At 42.5% G+C, this 21,004-nt stretch overlaps 1 protein-coding gene and 1 pseudogene across 2 annotated transcripts; one reads left to right on the top strand and one right to left on the bottom strand.

Annotated features, from left to right (window-relative positions):
• The first annotated feature begins 6 nt into the window (after positions 1-6).
• On the top strand, positions 7-4,417 carry LOC119269467 (zinc finger HIT domain-containing protein 3-like). 2 transcript variants are annotated; one of them, XM_037551300.1, is made up of 8 exons: positions 7-189; positions 1,308-1,339; positions 1,759-1,824; positions 2,381-2,485; positions 2,768-2,875; positions 3,363-3,451; positions 3,923-3,973; positions 4,089-4,417. In XM_037551300.1, exons 1-8 carry the CDS (start codon positions 116-118, stop codon positions 4,116-4,118), a joined length of 555 nt encoding a protein of 184 aa, XP_037407197.1. In that variant the 5' UTR covers positions 7-115; the 3' UTR covers positions 4,119-4,417. The 2 variants fall into 2 exon arrangements, with proteins under 2 accessions (XP_037407197.1, XP_037407196.1); XM_037551299.1 differs by having other exon boundaries at positions 2,765-2,875.
• Positions 4,418-4,474: 57 nt separating this feature from the next.
• LOC119272643 overlaps positions 4,475-21,004 on the bottom strand; it is a 72,270-nt pseudogene continuing 55,740 nt past the window's right edge.

Genomic DNA, 21,004 nt, shown 5'->3' with positions numbered 1-21,004 from the left:
AGGGCACCACGCCTCCAGCCTCTTCTTCCAGCTTCCTGGTCTCCCGACGCCGACATCAGCTACCTGAACAAATTCGGCATCGACAGACAACCGAACCGAATTTCCGGTCCTGCGAATGGGTGGTGGGAGCTGCGATGTGTGCAAGGAGGCGCCGTCCAAGTACAAATGCCCCACCTGCCGCACGCCCTAGTAAGTTGAATCATCATCTTCTTTACAGTTTTGCGTATGCGAGTTCTTGCTGAAGATGGGCGTGGCACACCAGTATATGAGGAACTCCTTTTGCTGTATTCATTGGATTTCTTGGTCTATTCACTGTTTAGCCATACCACCAGGCAAGAGCTAAGTGGGAAATTGATAACCATCAGTGTGCATGTCAGAATGTGCTCTCAGTGCAATTTCTCGTTGACAATAGTGGATTAGCTTATTGTTTGGAAAAAAGAACTGAGTACCTAGGGTTCATGGAACAGATTCACGAGGCATGGTTGGTACTTGGAAACTATCCCATTGAGGCATGGTTGGAACTCCTTGTGTATTTATTAATATCATAGAGGTTAACTAATGCTATATTATATTTCAGAGGCATATGTCAACTACTCACCAAAGTTATATAATAGTTCATACCTTCTCTCATATGATTGTTCACTCATGGCCTAATCTTTGTGATTTCCGAATTCAAATATCGCAAAGTATTCATTTTCTTTAGCCTTAGATGAATGTGAAAGCACACAGAGGCAAAACCACTCGTAGCATAATAGAGATAACTTAGTACAGAGATGACCAGGTTTTCGTCTGCTGACGTATAACTCTTTATGGTATCACCTGATCTGAATCTCATATCCGAACATCCTACTACCGTAGTACCTTATGCCTATCAGTAGCATCACTTAAGAATGCTTGATCAGTTGAGGTCATAGCTTAAGGATGTGAAGCATGCCATGTACCTTTTATCCAAATTCACAGTCTGCAATAATAAATCTGCCTCCATGCATGCTTTATTATGGTTTCTTCAATTTCTTATCTAATTTTGTCTGGCAACTTAATCTGCCATTCATTAGTAATTCAGCATCCAGCCTGCCCTCGTTTTGAGCTGATTTTAAAATTTTGATAAACCCTACAAACTATAGCAGAGAAATACACAGGAGTGCTTCACACCTTGTTTCCTGTTTAGTGATACATCAAGGTCGAATTTACTGAATGCACACTGTCATTTTTTTAAAGCATGAGCTATTAACTTCTTTTTGCCTCCTTATCTCCTATATTGAATGTTGTTGGACGGACCTAATATATTGTCTCATTCTCCCTTGCAGTTGCTCTGTGATATGCTTTAAAAAACACAAAGGTACTTCAGACTTCAGTGCTGTCTTCGTTGTTCATTATCTTAAACTTTTGAAGGAAGTAGGGTGTTAGAGCCTTAGAGGACACACTTCATGAAAGTTTAATACTGATAGATGCCAGTAATAAGTGCACTCTGGTGTGTTACTGAAATATACTTCGAACTAGTATTGTTTCTTTTGGTTTAACAACACAATGTGCATGAGTCGCAAGCAGGCATGTAGTCCGCGTAGTCACTAGGTGACACCCTCCTGCCTTGCCCACCGACTAGAAGCCCCCTCCTCCCCCACCCCCATAGCACCACTAACATGCAAGTTGTCACTACTATTTATATAATATCAAGCTATCTATATGAACATCCATCGCTGCATATCGCTACTTTTCTTGCTAGCCAGCATTTGATAGTAAATATTGCTTTGTGTGCAGTTGAATTCTGCCAAAAGATAGTGCCCCAGGAAGAAACTAACAAGCCGTCGCTGCAGGAGGAAGTTAGTAAGTGCTCTACCTTTCGAAGAGAACTCTTAAGACATGATTGCTTTTTGTAACATATTGTGGACTCAGACAGTTGTTACAAGCAGCTATAGAACTCACATACATGAGGAAAATGACGTGAATCATGATGTTGTGATTGAAGGTCCCACATACAAGTACATAATATATACTATTCAAGAAAGGAGCACTCATATCTACTTCATTGAATGTGGTCGTTCCTATTGATTACAATTCAATAGTTTCCCTTGAAGGTGGATACCAACTTCTGTTAGTTCATCACAAAAATTGGGGGAGCGGCAATTGTACTTTCAGATATATGTTGTATTGATAACCACTGTGTTTGGTCTCCCATTGTATGCAATCTGTTCCATAAAAAGAAGTTGACTAGCTGTGTACCCAAAAATATTCCAGATCATCTACTCTCCCAATAAAAGGGCTTAACCAGTTGTAATAAATCACAGTTCATGCATTAGGTTGCAAGACGTTTTGCTTAAGTTACTACATTAGTCTAATTTAATTTGGAGGGACTTATATATGACCACTCTTTTGTTTTCAGCGACGAGCTCTGTGTTGCTGGAAAAAGGAACAGATTATTCTAATATCAAGGATCAGCTTCCCTCTTTAAGTAAAAACCCTGATGAGGACCAGCTTCCCTCTTTAGGTAAAATACAACACCCTGATGTCTTTTATAATTTCACTATTTTTTCCATTTGATTTTTTGCAGTGAAAACTGCTTAAGCTCAGACTAATAAATTATTGTTGTGTACTTAAGGATATTCCTTCAAGTCACCATTTCACCACTACCTCCAGTTGTAGCTATCAAAAGAATTTAAGATAATCTCTCTAAATATGTCGATGGATGCAATATATAGCTTCATTTTAAATTTATGAATGCATGGCAATAAATTGTTTGATTGTAAGCTATACTGTTGCTCTGCAGCAGCGGACACAACGTGCCCTGCACAATCTCCAAACACAGTGTGCCCTACAAAAGCTCTTGAAGTTGAGGATCCAAGCTGGCTTGTTGACCGGAATAGATTAAGGTCCTTAGGTATGGCGTACCTTACTACCAAATTTGACTTCCTATTTATATTGTTGCTCTCTCCAGGCTGTTGTCGTCATGTAGATTAGTTGGGAAAGGATATTACGATGGCATATCTAATTCTCTTACATTTGCCTCAACTCCTGTTAGAGGTTTATCCTTTTTTGAATAATTTGCTTGCCTTTTAACTGGATCACTTCCTCATTTGGGTAGCTTGAAACGTGTATGTTAATGTTGTGCCAACATTTCAATTCTTATTACTCAAGTACACGAAGCTGAACTTTAGAATTGGCCTTGAACTCAAGTATAGGACTATCTGAAATGGCATGGTAATACAGTCCTGAATAACACCCAACTTGATGGAAAATATTGTCATATGCTACATCATATGAATGATAATACTAAGCACTTCAGCTGAGCAGAATCACTCCAAGCTAGCTAACTGTTAGATATTCGTTGCATTTTTAGTTTTTTACTCTGTTTTTATCCTTGCCAGTTGAATTAAATGAAGTCAGAGATGCTCTCAGGGACTCTGAACTGCAGAAAATGATACTTCAAATTGATGGCTCTTCAGAACCAGAAAAGGTAATTTACTTGTTAAGTGCACGTGCATTCATGCAATGACTATTGTATTGCATCTGATCCAACTTAGCATCCACAAATCAGGAGAGCGTGAGTGAGAAATCCAAATTTCCTCATGAGAATAGTATGCACCTCTATTTCTCATCCTCCATTATGACTTTGATTTTCAATCAGATTGCAGGCCCTATGGGTAAAATGGTATTTTCACCTCACACTTAACACCGTTAGTGCCTAAGATGGATGGAAGTGTCATATAAGGAACAAAATTTACTTTAGGTATCAAATAGGGGAGAAAATTTATTTTGGGCCAAATAGGGAGGTAAATTTTAAGAAAGGGCCAACTAAGGAATTCTCTCCACTTGAATTGACATTGGTGCACATGGATGCAGCTAGCTCACTTAAAGTATCTGACCCCCTTTTTTTGCCACATTTATTTATTTCCTCGTGTCTGCCCATTAATTTATTCATCTGTAGGAATTGGAGAAATTGATGGAAGAACAAGCTTTTCAACAGTTCGCCAATAAGGTTTCACTTTCTCCCATTAAGTTTGGTCCTCCTCTTCTATGTCCGTTTTTAGAGCCAAAAAGAAAAATCGATGTTCTTGCTCATTTATATGCTTTATCACCTCTATTGCATGCAGATTCTTGACATTATCAGTGCACAACAATGAGCAAGTATCCATCTGCTGAAGCTCTCCCACCGGAGAGAATGGAGACATCTGGGCAAAATGAGACCAGAGCAGCTATTTGTAGAAGTTAAATCATCCTATAAGATATTTCTCACAGCGGTGTTGGGGTGCGTTTCGTAAAATATTCTTTGCTGCATTATATGGTTGGAAAAAAACTTGAAATCTGACACATGTAGGAATTTCGTCAAGCAAAAACATCTTAGAATGTTGAGTGTGAATGCATAATAACTACTCCCTCCACAAAGAGATAAGAGTTTTTATAAAACACTAAAATAGTGATCTAAACGCTCTTATATTTCTTTACAGAGGGAGTACTTAACATTTCGCAAGTAGCAAGTTCAGGGAAACTGTATTTGACACACCATGTCGGCTAACATCAAATGTTATTCATCATTTACAGATTCAGGACTAGTTGATAATGATGATACCACAAAATCATGCGACACACATCCCACTTTGCTTCATCTGAGAACAAGAGTGGCGACTTGGTGATTATTTCATTAGCCTCTGGTAGTTGTGAATCCGTTGCATCGGCTGCATAAAGTATCTTCCGAACCGCTTGTCATCTGCTAAAAAAACTTGGGAAACATTGCGTACCGGCGGACCGGCTGAAGCTTCGCCCGGTCGCTCGTGCGCCGCTCGATCGCGAAGGGATTTAGCGCTAGGATGTCTCTCGATAGCTTCGGCCGGTCGCTAGCGCCGCTCGATCGCAAAGGGATCTAGCGCTAGAATGTCTCTCGATCCACGTTTTCCGTTGTTTGTTTTTCCTTTTCTCGGCCCACCCATGTGCCCTAAGCCCACCACAGCTGTTTTTCTTTCTCTCATCCTATCTGGTGCATCGTACTCTGCCCTCCGTTATCTTCTTCTCCGCGTGGTCGTCTTCAAGCTTCTTCTCCACAAACCGCTCGTTGAAAAGCTCCGACATGGGGGGTGGGAAAAGGAGCTGCAACCGGAGCCCAGCGAAGATGCATCTGTGGGAGAATCACCACCGGCGAGCTACGACCATGACGGCCGCATGCTGGAACCAGCGTCACGGCATGCTGGAACCATCACCATTTTTTGCTACATGCATTCATGGTGGAGCTACAATCCGCGATGGCAGAGACGAGTTTTTGCTGCAATCTTCATCAGTTTTTGCTACGACCAGCGAGAAATTTTGTTACATCCATTCATGCCAGAGATGCGACTGGGTTGGGACGGCGACGAAGATGTTTTTTTTTTGGCTACCACCGGCATTTTTTTTTGCTACAACCACGTTGCCTTTGTGCTACAATCAGCATCTCATTTTGCTACAATCAGCTGCAACCGGCGCGGTCACCACGTTCACCGGTTGCAGCTTTTCGAGAACATGGATGAAGCTTTTTCAATGTAAAAATATTTTCAAACTAAAAAAGCTGCAACCGTTACCAAAAAAGCTTCAACCTTAGATGAAAAAAGCTTCAACCAAAATATGTACAAAGTTTTCAATCGGGCATTGCTCCACGGAAAAAGTTGCAAACGTTCACAGATACTCCCTCCGCCCGGGTTTATTAGGCCTCTCGGCATCACAAGCATGTCCTTTTTTATAAGGTCTCGCTTTGGAAGGTGCATGCATGCAACAATTTCATTGGTTGCATTGAAAGTCATTGTTGTTGGTACCATGGCTGGAAAATTAATACACTTCATGCATGTTTTTTCATTGGTTGCATGCATGTGAAAGAGTGCATTGGGAGTGAAATGGAGGAATTAATGTGAGTAAATTACTATGTGTCTTGGTCAAAGAGAAGTTGTCTTTAGACCTAATAAACCCGGACGGAGGGAGCTTCATTTGTAGTTGAAAAAAGCTTCAACCCACGAGTAGTCCAAGCAACATTCGGCGAGGATGGAAGTCGTGGGTTTCATGCTACATGCTACAAGCGGTCCTGGATTTTTCTACGATCAAGCTACATCTGTAGTCATGGTTTGCTGCATCGAACAACGATGCATTTTTTTTGCCGGAAGCGAAGCTGGATTTTTTTGCTGGAACGGGGGTGAGCGAGAGGTTGCAACCGCGAGGTATGTGACTGATGAGCTGCGACTGGACGGGCATGAGCATCGGCAAGCACGCCGGCGAGCTGCGGCCGTCGCCACCGAAGCTACGAGCATCGCCGCCAAGAGCTGCAACCACTGGTGCAGCTGCTGTTGGGGAACATAGTAATTTCAAAAAAAATCCTACGCACACGCAGGATCATGGTGATGCATAGCAACGAGAAGGGAGAGTGTCATCCACGTACCCTCGTAGACCGTTAAGCAGAAGCGTTATGACAACGCGGTTGATGTAGTCGTACGTCTTCACGATCGACCGATCCTTAGTACCGAGCGTACGACACCTCCGCGTTCAGCACACGTTCAGCTCGGTGACGTCCCGCGAACTCACGATCCAGTAGAGCTCGGGAAAGAGTTTCGTCGGCACGACGGCGTGGTGACGATGTTGATGAAGCTACCGCAGCAGGGCTTCGCCTAAACACCGCTATAGTATGACTGAGGTGGATTATGGTGGAGGGGGCACCGCACACGGCTGGGAAAGATCTTTGTGATCAACTTGTGTGTCTAGAGGTGCCCCCTTGCCCCTGTATATAAAGGAGCAAGGGGGAGGCCGACCGGCCCTTGTTGGCGTGCCTAGGAGGAGGAATCCTCCTCCTAGTAGGACTGTAGGAGTAGGATTCCTCCCTTTCCTACTCCTACTAGGAGGGGGAAAGGCAGGGAGAGAAAGAGAAGGAAAGGGGGGCGCCGCCCCCCTTCTCCTAGTCCAATTCGGACAGGGGGAAGGGGGCGCGCTGCCTTCCCTAGGACGGCCCCTCTCTCTTTCCCTTATGGCCCAACAAGACCCATTAGTCCCCGAGGTGTTCCGGTAACCCCTCCGGTGCTCCGGTAAAAATCCCGATTTCACCCGGAACTATTCTGATGTCCAAACGTAGGCTTCCAAATATATCAATATTTATGTCTCAACCATTTTGAGACTCCTCATCATGTCCGTGATCACATCCGGGACTCTGAACTACCTTCGGTACATCAAAACATATAAACTCATAAAACCGATCGTCACAGAACTTTAAGCATGCGGACCCTACGGGATCGAGAACTATGTAGACATGACCGAGACACGTCTCCGGTCAATAACCAATAGCGGAACCTGGATGCTCATATTGGTTCCTACATATTCTACGAAGATCTTTATCAGTCAACCGCACAACACTATACGTTGTTCTCTTTGTCATCGGTATGTTACTTGCCCGAGATTCGATCGTCGGTATCCAATAAGGTTGGGAATATAGCTACCAGGTATGATCCGCCCAGGAGGGGCCGGGTCAATCCCAATGGCGGGTTACAAAAGAAGCCCAGTAATATTCAAGGTGATAGTTTTTTAAGACTTGCAGAAGGCCTAAGCCCAGAGGCGGCTTAAGGCCCAATATTGTAAACCGCCGTATGTAAAAAAAGACTTGTAAAGAAAGGCATATAAAAGAAGTCACCGAGCCGGACACGTTTTATGAGCCGGTCGGGACTCTGTAGGATGCCAGGCGGCAACCCATGTATATAAGGGGACGACCCGGCGGCGGCTTAGGACAAGAAACAAGAGATCGATAGCCAAGCTAGCGGATTCGCTCCTTGGTCATCGAAATCTGGTAATACAACATCAACTGGACTAGGCCTTACCTTCACCGAAAGGGGCCAAACCAGTATAAACCTCTCGTGTCCTTTGTCCCGATTAACCCCTTTAAGCTTCCTAGTTGCGATGGCCCTATGACTAAGTCCTTTCGCTAGGACATCTGTCGTGACAACTCCACGACAGTTGGCACCCACCATGGGGCCAGCGCACGGTGGATTTGAGTTCTTGAAGGGCAACTTCGAAGGGCTCAAGGGATACGCTGTGGGCCGGATGACCAAGAGTCGTCGCGGCAAGCTCTACATCGATGACGAAGGCCGGGGCCCCGAGGCCGGCTCAATTGAGTACGGGTACCGGGTCCCCTTTGGAGGAATCCATGTCTTCATTGGCCGGATCGGCGAGTCAGGCCCTGAGCCGGACGTCTGCACCAACCTCATCGAGACGGCTCAGCGCGCGAGATCCGCCCGGGCCCAACCTGCCGTAAAGCATTCCTTTGTGGGTTGCATCCATGGAGGTGAGTTCTCTGAAGGATCAGTGGATGGCGGTGAGACGACCATCTGTTCCGACGATGAGTCGTCCTCAGGCGAGACATATTCTTTGTATCAGCTACAAGATGGCGTGCTTGGGGGCTGTTCCGATGGCAACAGTATTCCGGACCTCTCTGAGCCGCCAAATTGAGCCGGAGTTTTCATGGCTGGCACTCAACCCGAGCAGAACTCTACGGCTGCGGCAGCAATAACCACCGGGTCGGCAGCAGCCGGGTCAGGAGACCCCGCGCGCCCCCCGGCTCTGATGGTAATGGACCTCATGGATAAGTTGACGGCTTTGTTGACTGCTGTAGTGGAGCCAGCAGATAAGGTTCAGCATGACGCGGAGGTGGCACAACTATGCAAAGAGATGGCACAGGCCAAGGAAAATTTAGCAGCAGAAGAGGTCAGGATGGCCGCGGAGCGGGCGGCTTTGGATGCTCGTGCTCAGCAGCTTCAAGCGGAGACTTTCCGGCTCTCTGTAGATCTGAATGCGTTAAACGAGGTCATGAGGAGAGAGACTTGGCGGCGGCTCGATCAACAATTTATCAATAGGACCTGCGCCATTATCACAGCCGCCGGGTTAAGTCCAGGACCTTTCAAGAAGGTGACATGGTGCTCCGGCTCATTCAGGATCTGTCGGATGCACACAAACTATCCCCGCCTTGGGAAGGACCTTTTGTGGTCAGCAAGAATTTAAACAATAGGTCATATTACCTCATTGACGTTCGAGAGCACAAAGACTCACATAAGTCGGAGGAGGAGACCCACTAGCCGTGGAACATTGCTCGGCTTCGGCCATACTACACATGAGCTACCGACTCTCGTCATGTACATACTTTGACGTTGTATATATTATGATAAGTAATAAAGCATGACCTCTGTCTGTTTTCTCTTCAAAGGTCATATATCTTTACTGTTTTCATTATTTAAATGACTATTAAGGAGCTGATCATATCTGAATCTAGTTTAACCTTTTTGGTCCGGCTTATGATCGTATTCGAATCTAGCTGTAAACCTCATGATCACTTGGGGGCTTCCTGTTCAAACATAGGTCGTATTCGAACCAAAGAGAACATAGCTGTCGTAACCCTCTTGATCGGCTCAAAGCCAAACTCACTAGGGGGCTTCTTGATCGTATCCGAATCATAGCTTAACCCCTTTTTGGGTCCGACTTAGACCGTATTCGAATCAGGGTCGTTAAAAACCTCTCAAGGTCATTTGGGGGCTTCCTGTTCAAACATAGGTCATATTCGAACCAAAGAGAACATAGCTGTCGGTACCCTCTTGATCGGCGCAACGCCAAAGCCACTGGGGGCTATATGATCGTATTCGAATCTTAGCTTAACCCCTTTGGTCCGGTTTACTGATCGTATTTGAATCAGAAACCCCCAAATTTATGTTGTTTGAAATCTACTATTTTGTCTTCCTGGTTTTCATTATCTCAAATCTAAACTATCAGTATGGTTTTTATTTAAGCCGGCTTAACAATAAGCCGCCAAGGCATGATAGTTATCAGGTGTATGGAAGCATTGACTTCTCAAAAAGATTGGATCATGAAAACCGGCAGTCCAGAAACACAGGTATGTCAGTGTTGTTCACGAACAGGTTTTTTCAGCCTTGTTCATCTTTTCCAATATGACAATTCATAAAGACATATACCGGGTGTTTTTTGACCCGTCCGGTGTTAAACCGCCAGGCCAGTTCTTTCACTTTTTGCAGGAGCAAAGTTAAAACATTGCAGATGTAATCAAAGATGTGCTGGCAAAGAGTAGTATGCAACATTTTGTGTGTGATGGCTTAAGCAACACATACAGTTTCAAGCTAAATCTATTACAAGGCTTTAAGAGCCCATAAGATGGTTATGACTCTCCCCTCGCCGGTTCACCTCCTTCTACTGATTGGAAGCTAGGATTGGACTAGTCAAAGCTGTTCAGGGCAATGAACTCTGCTTCATCATTAATCAGGCCGGTCGGATCAACTTCCGGAGCAAAAGTATGTTGACGAACCGGCGGGATAAGATCTTTCACCTTATAAGAGGGAGTCGCCATCTTCTTATTCTCCATATCAAAACCCAGCTGATATTTATCAATGTTGGTCTCATCTCCAAGAATGGTAGCTTGAGGTCGAACCCCCCTCACGCAGGCAATGAAGTCATCTTGCTCAAATAGAGTCCCTTCCTTCACGGTAGGGTACCCCTTAGCTACATCCACTGGGTCTAGATCTGGCACCCAGGCTTTGGAGCGGCTCAGGGCAGTCAGGGATCCGGCTCCGGCACATGATCGTTTGACCTCTTGAAACCTGGCGGGTAAGATTGACAACTTCTTCAAGACATCGCTCAACCGATTGGGTCCTTGGTTGGCAGGGGAGATGGTGGCAAGTGCTCGTTGAGTGCCAGTATACAATTGCTCCACCAAGGTATAAATCGCTTTAAATTTGGTCACACTATCTTGGCTCAGATTTTTGCTTCATGGACCTGCGAGTGTTTTTTAAACAAAGGCTCAGCAGGCGGCTTATATTCCGGGTCAAAAGAAAGTATATGTAATTAATATAGATGACTTACCAAAGATGGCGGAAACCATTTGAGATACCTGGTTTTTTAAGCCGGTGAGCTCCGTGGTAACCTCCTCAAGGGCCGCTTCAGCTGTTTTCAGCACGTTGTATTAGCAGCGTCTTCTCTTTGGCCCAGGATTTCTTCTTTGCAGTCAAGCTGGTCTTCAATTTTTCTGTCTCGGAAAGACTCAATTGGAGTTTAGAGTCAGCAGTCTTGATTTCTGCCTCTTGATCCGTCAGCCGGGTCTTTGCATCAGTTAATTGGGAGCTCAATTCAGATAGGGCGTTCTACAAAACATACACAGGTGTGTCAAGGCTTAAACTAAAAGGTATAAGGGTTCAAGTATCAAGTACTATGCACCGCAATACCACTTGACACTTGGGGGCTAATGTCTACCAAAGCTTTTTATGACTCTTATATGTTTTAAGTCCCAAGTGTTTTACAAAGTAACAACATTTGGCACTTGGGGGCTAATGCATGATATTCAGAAAGTTTCTCAAGATTAAGCCGGATTGCAATACTTATTGGGACTAGTAAAAGACAGTTATAAAGTTAAGTACCGGTTCATTTATGATAAATTGAGCCGGCCCTTGGGGACTACAGGTGAAGTTTACACTACTTTGTTGGACTTTTGAAAAACTTAGAGAGAAAGTATCAACCTATATCATAAAGTCTACAGATCATTTAGGTTCATCATCTGAAGACTTGGGGGCTGGCGGAGTATAAGTGAACCGGAGAACATACCTCATATTTTAGCTGCAATTGCTTGACCATCTCAATTTCTGACTCACGGATGGAATGAACATGACTGAGATAGCCGGACAGTATGTCACTAGCATTCAGATGAGTGTAGTGAGAGATATCAAAACACACTTTCTGCTTCTCCAAGGCTTCTTGTTTAGCAGTGTGCCGGGCTAACACAGTGGGGGTCCCTGGTTCAACAAATCGGCTACCGGTAATCAACACGTCAGTATCAGAAGTTGTTGGCGGGTTAGCTGAACTAGATGGTTCAGTGATAGCCGGATTAAGGGTGATCTCATCGGCTGACAACCCAGGATGAGCTAATTGAGTATGAATAGCCGGGTCTTCAGGTGCTTCGGTTTCAAAGGGAGGAGTTGGCATGGCCGGCTCAGGTGCAGGAACCTTCGGGTCTTCTAACGGCTTAATCACCTTGGTCTTATTGGATTTGGCTTGGCTGCTAAGAAAAGTTTTATGAGATAGTTAATATAAGAATGCAGTTTTTAAAGATACAGAGGAAAGCTGATTGTTCCTTACCCAGGAGCAGTTTTGAAAGCCGGAAACTAAGTCTGAGATGAGTCGCCAAAAGAGCGAGAAACCTCCTGTAAAAGGTAAAATAAAGTCAGTGAGGCAAGGGAATAGATTCATTAATGAAAGCAACAGATGAAGATGAAAGAAACCTCATTCTGGTGTTTTCAAGGAGTTTGTTGTAAAACAGAAGGCGGTTCATCGTCGTCATTATTCCGGGCCTGACGGCGGCTCTCATGTTGCTGCTTTTTCAAAAGAAAATGAGGGTCCAAATAAGCCAAAGGGTGCGAAAACCTTACTTTCCGGGTTACCAGTCGATGTTTCTGCCTTGGCAAATGGGTTGAGTCGTAGGAAATAGTTACCTCTTCTTCTACGGCCTGACTGGCCCCCGTGTCGTCCTGGCAATAGTCAGTGTCAATAAGGTTATTAAAAAACTGGCGAAGGGAGTCAACGGCTACCTCTGACTCAGTATCATCGTCAAGCTTTAACAGGTCCGAAGCAGTGCTCCTTTTCTTCTTGGACCTCCGGGTCATCTTCCTGGCGGCTATGGCGGCGGCTCTAGCCTTCTTGGCAGCTTCATGATGATACTTGGCTTTCCAGAAGTCGGATTTGGCCTGTAAATAAATAAACAGGATAAAAGGTCATGCAAGTATTTAAAACTACAGAGGAAAACACAAAAAGAGAAATAGGTCAGGGGTTTCTCACCTCTGGTGCCGGGTTAATTTTACAGAAGGGGTCTAACCCAACCTTACTGCAATCCTCATACTTGCCATTCACAAGGATGGTTGACATTGAAACAATGTCTTCTTCAGTTAGTTGTACAGAGTTGTAACATAGAGAATCATCTGGGCCTCCGCCATATTCATACATCAATTTGGATTGGCAGCTTAGAGGAATGACCCGCAACGAGATCCAGCAACGGATCAAATCAACTCTGGTTAAGCCATTCCCCAGTAAGGCATTGATCCTTTTAATAGATGGAATAAGCTTCTTGCGTTCAACGGCAGTAAACTTATCAGGGAGCACAAACTTGGAATCCAGACGCTCCGCGTGATAACCCGACAGTGGTTTTTCATTGGCTGGAGATGTATCTTGGTAATATAACCAGGTCTGATTCCAATCTTTGGGATGACTCGGTAAGACTATTAAGGGAAAGACGGCGCCCTGTCGGCGCTGAATTGAGATTCCACCAAGTTCCAAGCTAGGGACATTGGTACACTCATTCTGGTGGTTCAGATAAAAGTACTCTCTGAAGAGTTCCACAGTCGGCTCTTCCTGAAGATACACCTCACAGAGAACTTGGAAATTGCAGATTTGGATATGGAATTGGGTCCAAGATCTTGAGGGTGGAGTTTGAAAAAATGAAGAACGTCTCTGAAGAACTTTGAGCTGGGTGGTGAAAAACCCCGATTCATGTGGTCAGAGAAGACAATAACTTCACCGTCTTTGGGATTAGGCCGTTCCTCGTCCGGGTCAGGTGCACGATAAGACATAACATTTTTCCCTGGCAAAAATCCTATGGTGAAGAATTCCTTCAAGGTATCTTCAGTGACTGTGAAAGGGACCCAGTTGCAGACAGTCGGTGCTTTTGACGGCATGATGATCAAAGGACAAACTGAAAAGAAAGTAATGTGCCGGTTCAATTTAGTGGTGAAGTTAAATGATGATGGTGCAAATGAATAATGGCGGCTTAAATAAGGGCTAATGTCATATAAGGGAAAAGTGAGCCGGCGTAATAAGCCGCCATGACTAAAGACATTTGAAGGAAACCAGAAATAGAATTGGCTAAGTGTTGAGACAAACAGATTTCCCAAAGCTATCACTAGTATTTTGGATCAAAATGGGTCAGAAAAGAAAAAATAAATCTAGACCTAAAGAATGAGGGCAGAGAAGTTCATCAGCTCTAAGAAGGTATCTGTGCAAAGGAAAAGGATCTACTAACATCTAAAATGGGTGTAAAACCACTACCGCACAAGTTCTACTTTCCTTCTGGATCAAGAGAGGGTACGGAGAAGAAACTACAAGGAGGTCTGTGATGAACGGCGAGGAACGTCGATGAACTCATAACCCTAAACAGATCTAAGGGCGCGGAAAGGTAAGGAACTTACAAATGCAGAGCTTCTGCGAAGGGTCGCCGCGGTTCTCGGGACGAGCACAGGGTGATGCAGCAACTGACGTTGAGAGGTGACGGCGGGCACTGCGGGGACGGCGGAGCTCGAGAGGCAGAGAGGTAGCGAGAAGATGAGGAAGAAGAAGAAAAGGGGAAAGACCGGCCAAGCCTATTTATAAGGGGATAGATGAACAGGCAGGCGCAAAAATTGAGGAAGACCAAAACAATGATTATCCAGCTAAACGGACGCCTCGATTCTCGGAAGACATTAAAAGATAAAGATCCATTGAAGATGACGTCATAGCGGGTTTTTGTGTTTTCTGAAGATGATGTCATGGCGGGTTATAGAATTTTTACCGAGAAAGGAAGATGTATTTCATCTAAGTATTGAAGATTGAGAAAGAGCAAAGTTCAAGTCAATCTGGGGCCTAATGTTGGGAATATAGCTACCAGGTATGATCCGCCCAGGAGGGGCCTGATGTCTACTACACAACCTTCTTCTTGTAGACGTTGTTGGGGCTCCAAGTGCAGAGGTTTGTAGGACAGTAGCAAATTTCCCTCAAGTGGATGACCTAAGGTTTATCAATCCGTAGGAGGCGTAGGATGAAGATGGTCTCTCTCAAGCAACCCTGCAACCAAATAACAAAGAGTCTCTTGTGTCCCCAACACACCCAATACAATGGTAAATTGTATAGGTGCACTAGTTCGGTGAAGAGATGATGATACAAGTGGTATATGGATGGTAGATAATAGTTTTTGTAATCTGAAAATATAAAAACAGCAAGGTAACAAATGATAAAAGTGAGCGTAAACGGTATTGCAATGCGTTGAAACAAGGCCTAGGGTTCATACTTTCACTAGTGCAAGTTCTCTCAACAATAATAACATAATTGGATCATATAACTATCCCTCAACATGCAACAAAGAGTCACTCCAAAGTCACTAATAGCGGAGAACGAACGAAGAGATTATGGTAGGGTACGAAACCACCTCAAAGTTATTCTTTCCAATCAATCCGTTGGGCTATTCCTATAAGTGTCACAAACAGCCCTAGAGTTCGTACTAGAATAACACCTTAAGACATAAATCAACCAAAACCCTAATGTCACCTAGATACTCCAATGTCACCTCAAGTATCCGTGGGTATGATTATACGATATGCGTCACACAATCTCAGATTCATCTATTCAAACCAACACAAAGGACCTCAAAGAGTGCCCCAAAGTTTCTACCGGAGAATCACGACGAAAACGTGTGTGAACCCCTATGCATAGGTTCATGGGCGGAACCTGCAAGTTGATCACCAAAACATACATCAGGTGAATCACGTGATATCCCATTGTCACCACAGATACGCACAGCAAGACATACATCAAGTGTTCTCAAATCTTTAAAGACTCAATCCAATAAGATTACTTCAAAGGGGAAACTCAATTTATTACAAGAGAGTAGAGGGGGAGGAGAAACATAAGATCCACCTATAATAGCAAAGCTCGCTATACATCAAGATCGTGCCAAATCAAGAACACGAGAGAGAGAGATCAAACACATAGCTACTGGTACATACCCTCAGCCCCGAGGGAGAACTACTCCCTCCTCGTCATGGAGAGCACTGGGATGATGAAGATGGCCACCGGAGAGGGATTCCCCCTCCGGCAGGGTGCTAGAACGGGTCTGGATTGGTTTTCGGTGGCTACAGAGGCTTCTGGCGGCGGAACTCCCGATCTACTGTGCTCCCTACAAGTTTTAGGGTATATGGAGATATATAGGCGGAAGAAGTACATTAGGGGGGCCACAAGGGGCCCACGAGGGTGGAGGACGCGCCCCCCTACCTCGTGGCCTCCTCGAAGCTTTCCTTACGTGCACTTCAAGTCTTCTGGGCTTCTTTCCTTCCAAAAATGAGTTCCGTGAAGTTTCAGGTCAATTGGACTCCGTTTGATTTTCCTTTTCTTCGAAACCCTAAAACAAGGTAAAAACAGAAACTGGCACTCGGCTCTTGGTTAATAGGTTAGTCCCAAAAATGATATAAAAGTGTATAATAAAGCCCATAAACATCCAAAACAGTAGATAATATAGCATGGAGCAATAAAAAATTATAGATACGTTGGAGATGTATCAGCATCCCCAAGCTTAATTCCTACTCGTCCTCGAGTAGGTAAATGATAAAAACAGAATTTTTGATGCCAAGTGCTACTTGGCATAATTTCAATGTAATTCTTCTTAATTGTGGCATGAATATTCAGATCCGAAAGATTCAAGAGAAAAGTTCATATTGACATAGAAAATAATAATACTTCAAGCATACTAACAAAGCAATTATGTCTTCTCAAAATAACATGGGTAAAGAAAGTTATCCCTACAAAATCATATAGTCTGGCTATGCTCCATCTTCACCACACAAAATATTTAAATCATGCACAACCCCGATGACAAGCCAAGCAATTGTTTCATACTTTTGACATTCTCAAAACTTTTTCAATCTTCACGAATACATGAGCGTGAGCCATGGACATAGCACTATAGGTGGAATAGAATGGTGGTTGTGGGTAAGACAAAAAGGAGAAGATAGTCTCACATCAACTAGGCGTATCAACGGGCTATGGAGATGCCCATCAATAGATATCAATGTGAGTGAGTAGGGATTCCATGCAACGGATGCACTAGAGCTATAAGTATATGAAAGCTCAAAAAGAAACTAAGTGGGTGTGCATCCAACTCGCTTGCTCATGAAGACCTAGGGCAATTTGAGGAAGCCCATCATTGGAATATACAAGCCAAGTTCTATAATGAAATATTCCCACTAGTACATGAAAGTGACAACATAGGAGACTCTCTATCATGAAGATCATGGTGCTACTTTGAAGCACAAGTGTGGTAAAAGGATAGTAGCATTGCCCCTTCTCTCTTTTTCTCTCATTTTTTTTCTTTTTTCTTTTTTATTTGGGCCTTTTCTTTTTTATGGCCTTTCTCTTTTTTTGGGCCTTCTCTTTTTTATGGCCTTTATCTTCTTTTTTTTTCTTTTTTTATTCCTCACTTGGGACAATGCTCTAGAAAATGATGATCATCACACTTCTATTTATTTACGACTCAATGCTAGAATAGAAGATGACTCTATATGAATGCCTCCGGCGGTGTACCAGGATTGCGATGAATCAAGAGTGACATGTATGAAAAATTATGAACGGTGGCTTTGCCACAAATACGATGTCAACTACATGATCATGCAAAGAAATATGACAATGATGATGTGTGTCATAATAAACGGAACGGTGGAAAGTTGCATGGCAATATATCTCGGAATGGCTATGGAAATGCCATAATAGGTAGGTATGGTGGCTGTTTTGAGGAAGATATAAGGAGCTTTATGTGTGAAAGAGTGTATCATATCACGGGGTTTGGATGCACCGGCGAAGTTTGCATCAACTCTCAATGTGAGAAAGGGCAATGCACAGTACCAAAGAGGCTAGCAATAATGGAAGGGTGAGAGTGCGTATAATCCATGGACTCAACATTAGTCATAAAGAACTCACATACTTATTGTAAAAATCTACAAGTCATCCAAAACCTCGGCACTACGTGCATGCTCCTAGGGGGATAGATTGGTAGGAAAAGACCATCGCTCGTCCCCGACCGCCACTCATAAGGAGGACAATCAAATAACACCTCATGTTTCAAATTTGTTACACAATGTTTACCATACGTGCATGCTACGGGACTTGCAAACTTCAACACAAGAATTTCTCAAATTCACAACTACTCAACTAGCACGACTTTGATATTATTACCTCCATATCTCAAAACAATCATCAAGCATCAAACTTCTCTTAGTATTCAATACTCTATATGAAAGTTTTTACTATTCTTGGATGCCTAGCATATTAAGATTATTTAAGCAAATTACCATGCTATTTAAGACTCTCAAAATAATCTAAGTGAAGCATGAGAGTTCATCTATTTCTATAATACCACCACCGTGCTCTAAAAAGATATAGATGAAGCACTAGAGCAAACGACAAACTACTCCGAAAGATATAAGTGAAGATCAATGAGTAGTCGAATAATTATGCAACTATGTGAAGAATCTCTAACATTTAATAATTTCAGATCTTGGTATTTTATTCAAACAGCAGGCAAAACTAAATAAAATAACATCTAAGAATAGCAAACATCATGTGAAGAAGCAAAAACTTAGGATCAACCGATAATAACCGATAGTTGTTGAAGAAGAAAGGTGGGATGCCAACCGGGCATCCCCAAGCTTAGACGCTTGAGACTTCTTGAAATATTATCTTGGGGTGCCTTGGGCATCCCCAAGCTTGAGCTTTTGTGTCTCCTTAATTCCTCTCATATCACGGTCTCCCTAAATCTCAAAAGCTTCATCCACACAAAACTCAACAAGGACTCGTGAGATAAGTTAGTATAAATCAACTGAAAAACCTTATCATCCTATACTGTAGAAAATCACAAAAATTATTATTCAACATTGCATACTAAATGACTCTTCATATTTAATAGTCCTATCCTCAAATAGAATTATTAAAGAAGCAAACATATGCAAACAATGCAAGCATAACAGCAATCTGCCTAAACAGGACAGTCTGTAAAGAATGCAGCTAGATCAATACTTACCTAACTACAAAAATTATGAAAGAAAATTACCACTGTAGTAAATTTATTAGATCTTAATGTGCAAAAGGTTTCAACATTTTATCACATTCTGAATTTTCTAGGGAATTATTGCAACAGCGGTAAACTTTCTGTTTTCAAACAGCAACATGTGGACTTCTAAAATAGGCATAGTAAAGGCTATCAATGCCACTTTTATTGAAATAAAAGATGAAAAACATTGTTATAAATAACAGCAATAAAATTCTAACAAAATAAATTGATGCTCCAAGCAAAACACATATCATGTGGCGAATAAAAATATAGCTCCAAGTAAAGTTACCGATGGACGAAGACGAAAGAGGGGACGCCTTCCGGGGCATCCCCAAGCTTAGGCTTTTTGTTGTCCTTGAATATTACCATGGTGTGCCTTGTGCATCCACAAGCTTAGGCTCTTGCCACTCCTTATTCCATAGTCCATCGAATCTTTACCCAAAACTTGAAAACTTCACAACACAAAACTTAAAGTAGAAAACTCGTGAGCTCCGTTAGTGAAAGAAAACAAAACACCACTTCAAGGTACTGTAATGAACTCATTCTTTATTTATATTGGTGTTAAACCTACTGTATTACAACTTCACTATGGTTTATAAACTCTTGTACTAGCCATAGATTCATCAAAATAAGCAAACAACACACGAAAAACAGAATCTGTCAAAAACAGAACAGTCTGTAGTAATCTGTAACTAACGCAAACTTCTGGAACCCCAAAAATTCTAAAATAAATTGCTGGACCTGAGGAATTTATCTATTAATCATCTGAAGAAATAATTAACTAAATATCACTCTCCAAATAAAAATGGCAGCAATTCTCGTGAGCGCTAAAGTTTCTGTTTTTTACAGCATGATCAACAAGACTTTCCCCAAGTCTTCCCAAAGGTTCTACTTGGTACAAACACTAATTAAAACATAAAAACTCAATCATAACAGAGGCTAGATGAATTATTTATTACTAAACAGGAGAAAAAAGCAAGGAATAAAACTAAAATTGGGTTGCCTCCCAACAAGCGCTATCGTTTAACGCCCCTAGCTAGGCATGATGATTTCAATGATGCTCACATATAAGATAAGAATTGAAACATAAAGAGAGCATCATGAAGAATATGACTAGCAAATTTAAGTCTAACCCACTTCCTATGCATAGTGATTTTTTGAGCAAACAACTTATGGGAACAAGAATCAACTTGCATAGGAAGGTAAAACAAGCATAACTTCAAAACTTTAAGCACATGGAGAGGAAACTTGATATTATTGCAATTCCTACAAGCATATATTCCTCCCTCATAATAATTTTCAGTAGCATCAGGAATTAATTCAACAATATAACCATCACCTAAAGCATTCTTCTCATGATCTACAAGCATAGAAATTTTACTACTCTCCACACAAGCAAAATTCTTCTCATTCGGAATAGTGGGAGTATCATAAGAGACTCGAATACTATAAATTGTTTCCACATTAAAGAGTAATGTTCAGAAAATGGGTAACCATAATCATGAAAAGTCTTATAAATATAATCACTACTTTTTATAGCATAATTATCATCACAACAATCATCATAGATAGGAGGCATGCTATCATCATTATAAATTTGCATATCAAAACTTGGGAGACTAAAAATATCATCTTCATTAAACGTAGCATCCCCAAGCTTGGGACAAACATTAATTGCAGCAAATATATTCTCAAAAACATCATCTTCATCAAACATGGCATCCTCAAGCTTGGGCCTTTTCATATCATAAGCATAATCACTCTCATCGTTAATAGTATGGATAGCACCAATAGTATAGAAATTATCATATTTTTCCAAGCAAGTGCCAAAAAGATTTTCAAGATCATAAGAAGTATCATTATATTCCACAATTATATTTTCATGAGGCACAATAGTAATAGGAGCAGCATTATTTGGGGGATATATCTTTTTACCTCTCTTCCTTTTTCTTTTCTTCTTCTTCACCACATCATGTGTGGGTTCAATCCTCTTTTTGGAGCTCCTTATTAATGAGATTGGTTGAATAGGAGGCTCCTCCTCGTTACCTGATTCATCATAAGAAATAATAGGAGGGTATTGGGAAGCCTCTTCCCTTTCATTAGTATTCTCTTCATCTTCTATTTGTTTTC

This window comes from Triticum dicoccoides, chromosome 3A (genome assembly GCF_002162155.2).
Source record: "Triticum dicoccoides isolate Atlit2015 ecotype Zavitan chromosome 3A, WEW_v2.0, whole genome shotgun sequence".
Lineage (NCBI taxonomy): Eukaryota > Viridiplantae > Streptophyta > Magnoliopsida > Poales > Poaceae > Triticum > Triticum dicoccoides.
The sequence above is the reverse complement of the archived record's forward strand: the minus strand, read 5'-3'. Positions and strand labels throughout refer to the sequence as shown.

What these genes read in the sequence shown, in the direction of transcription:
- LOC119269467 (XM_037551299.1), top strand. Translation starts at nt 116, where the DNA reads ATGGGTGGTGGGAGCTGCGATGTGTGCAAGGAGGCGCCGTCCAAGTAC. An exon ending in CCCACCTGCCGCACGCCCTA is followed by an intron (nt 190 to 1,307) that starts GTAAGTTGAATC and finishes TCTCCCTTGCAG; the next exon opens with TTGCTCTGTGATATGCTTTA. An exon ending in GAATAGATTAAGGTCCTTAG is followed by an intron (nt 2,876 to 3,362) that starts GTATGGCGTACC and finishes TATCCTTGCCAG; the next exon opens with TTGAATTAAATGAAGTCAGA.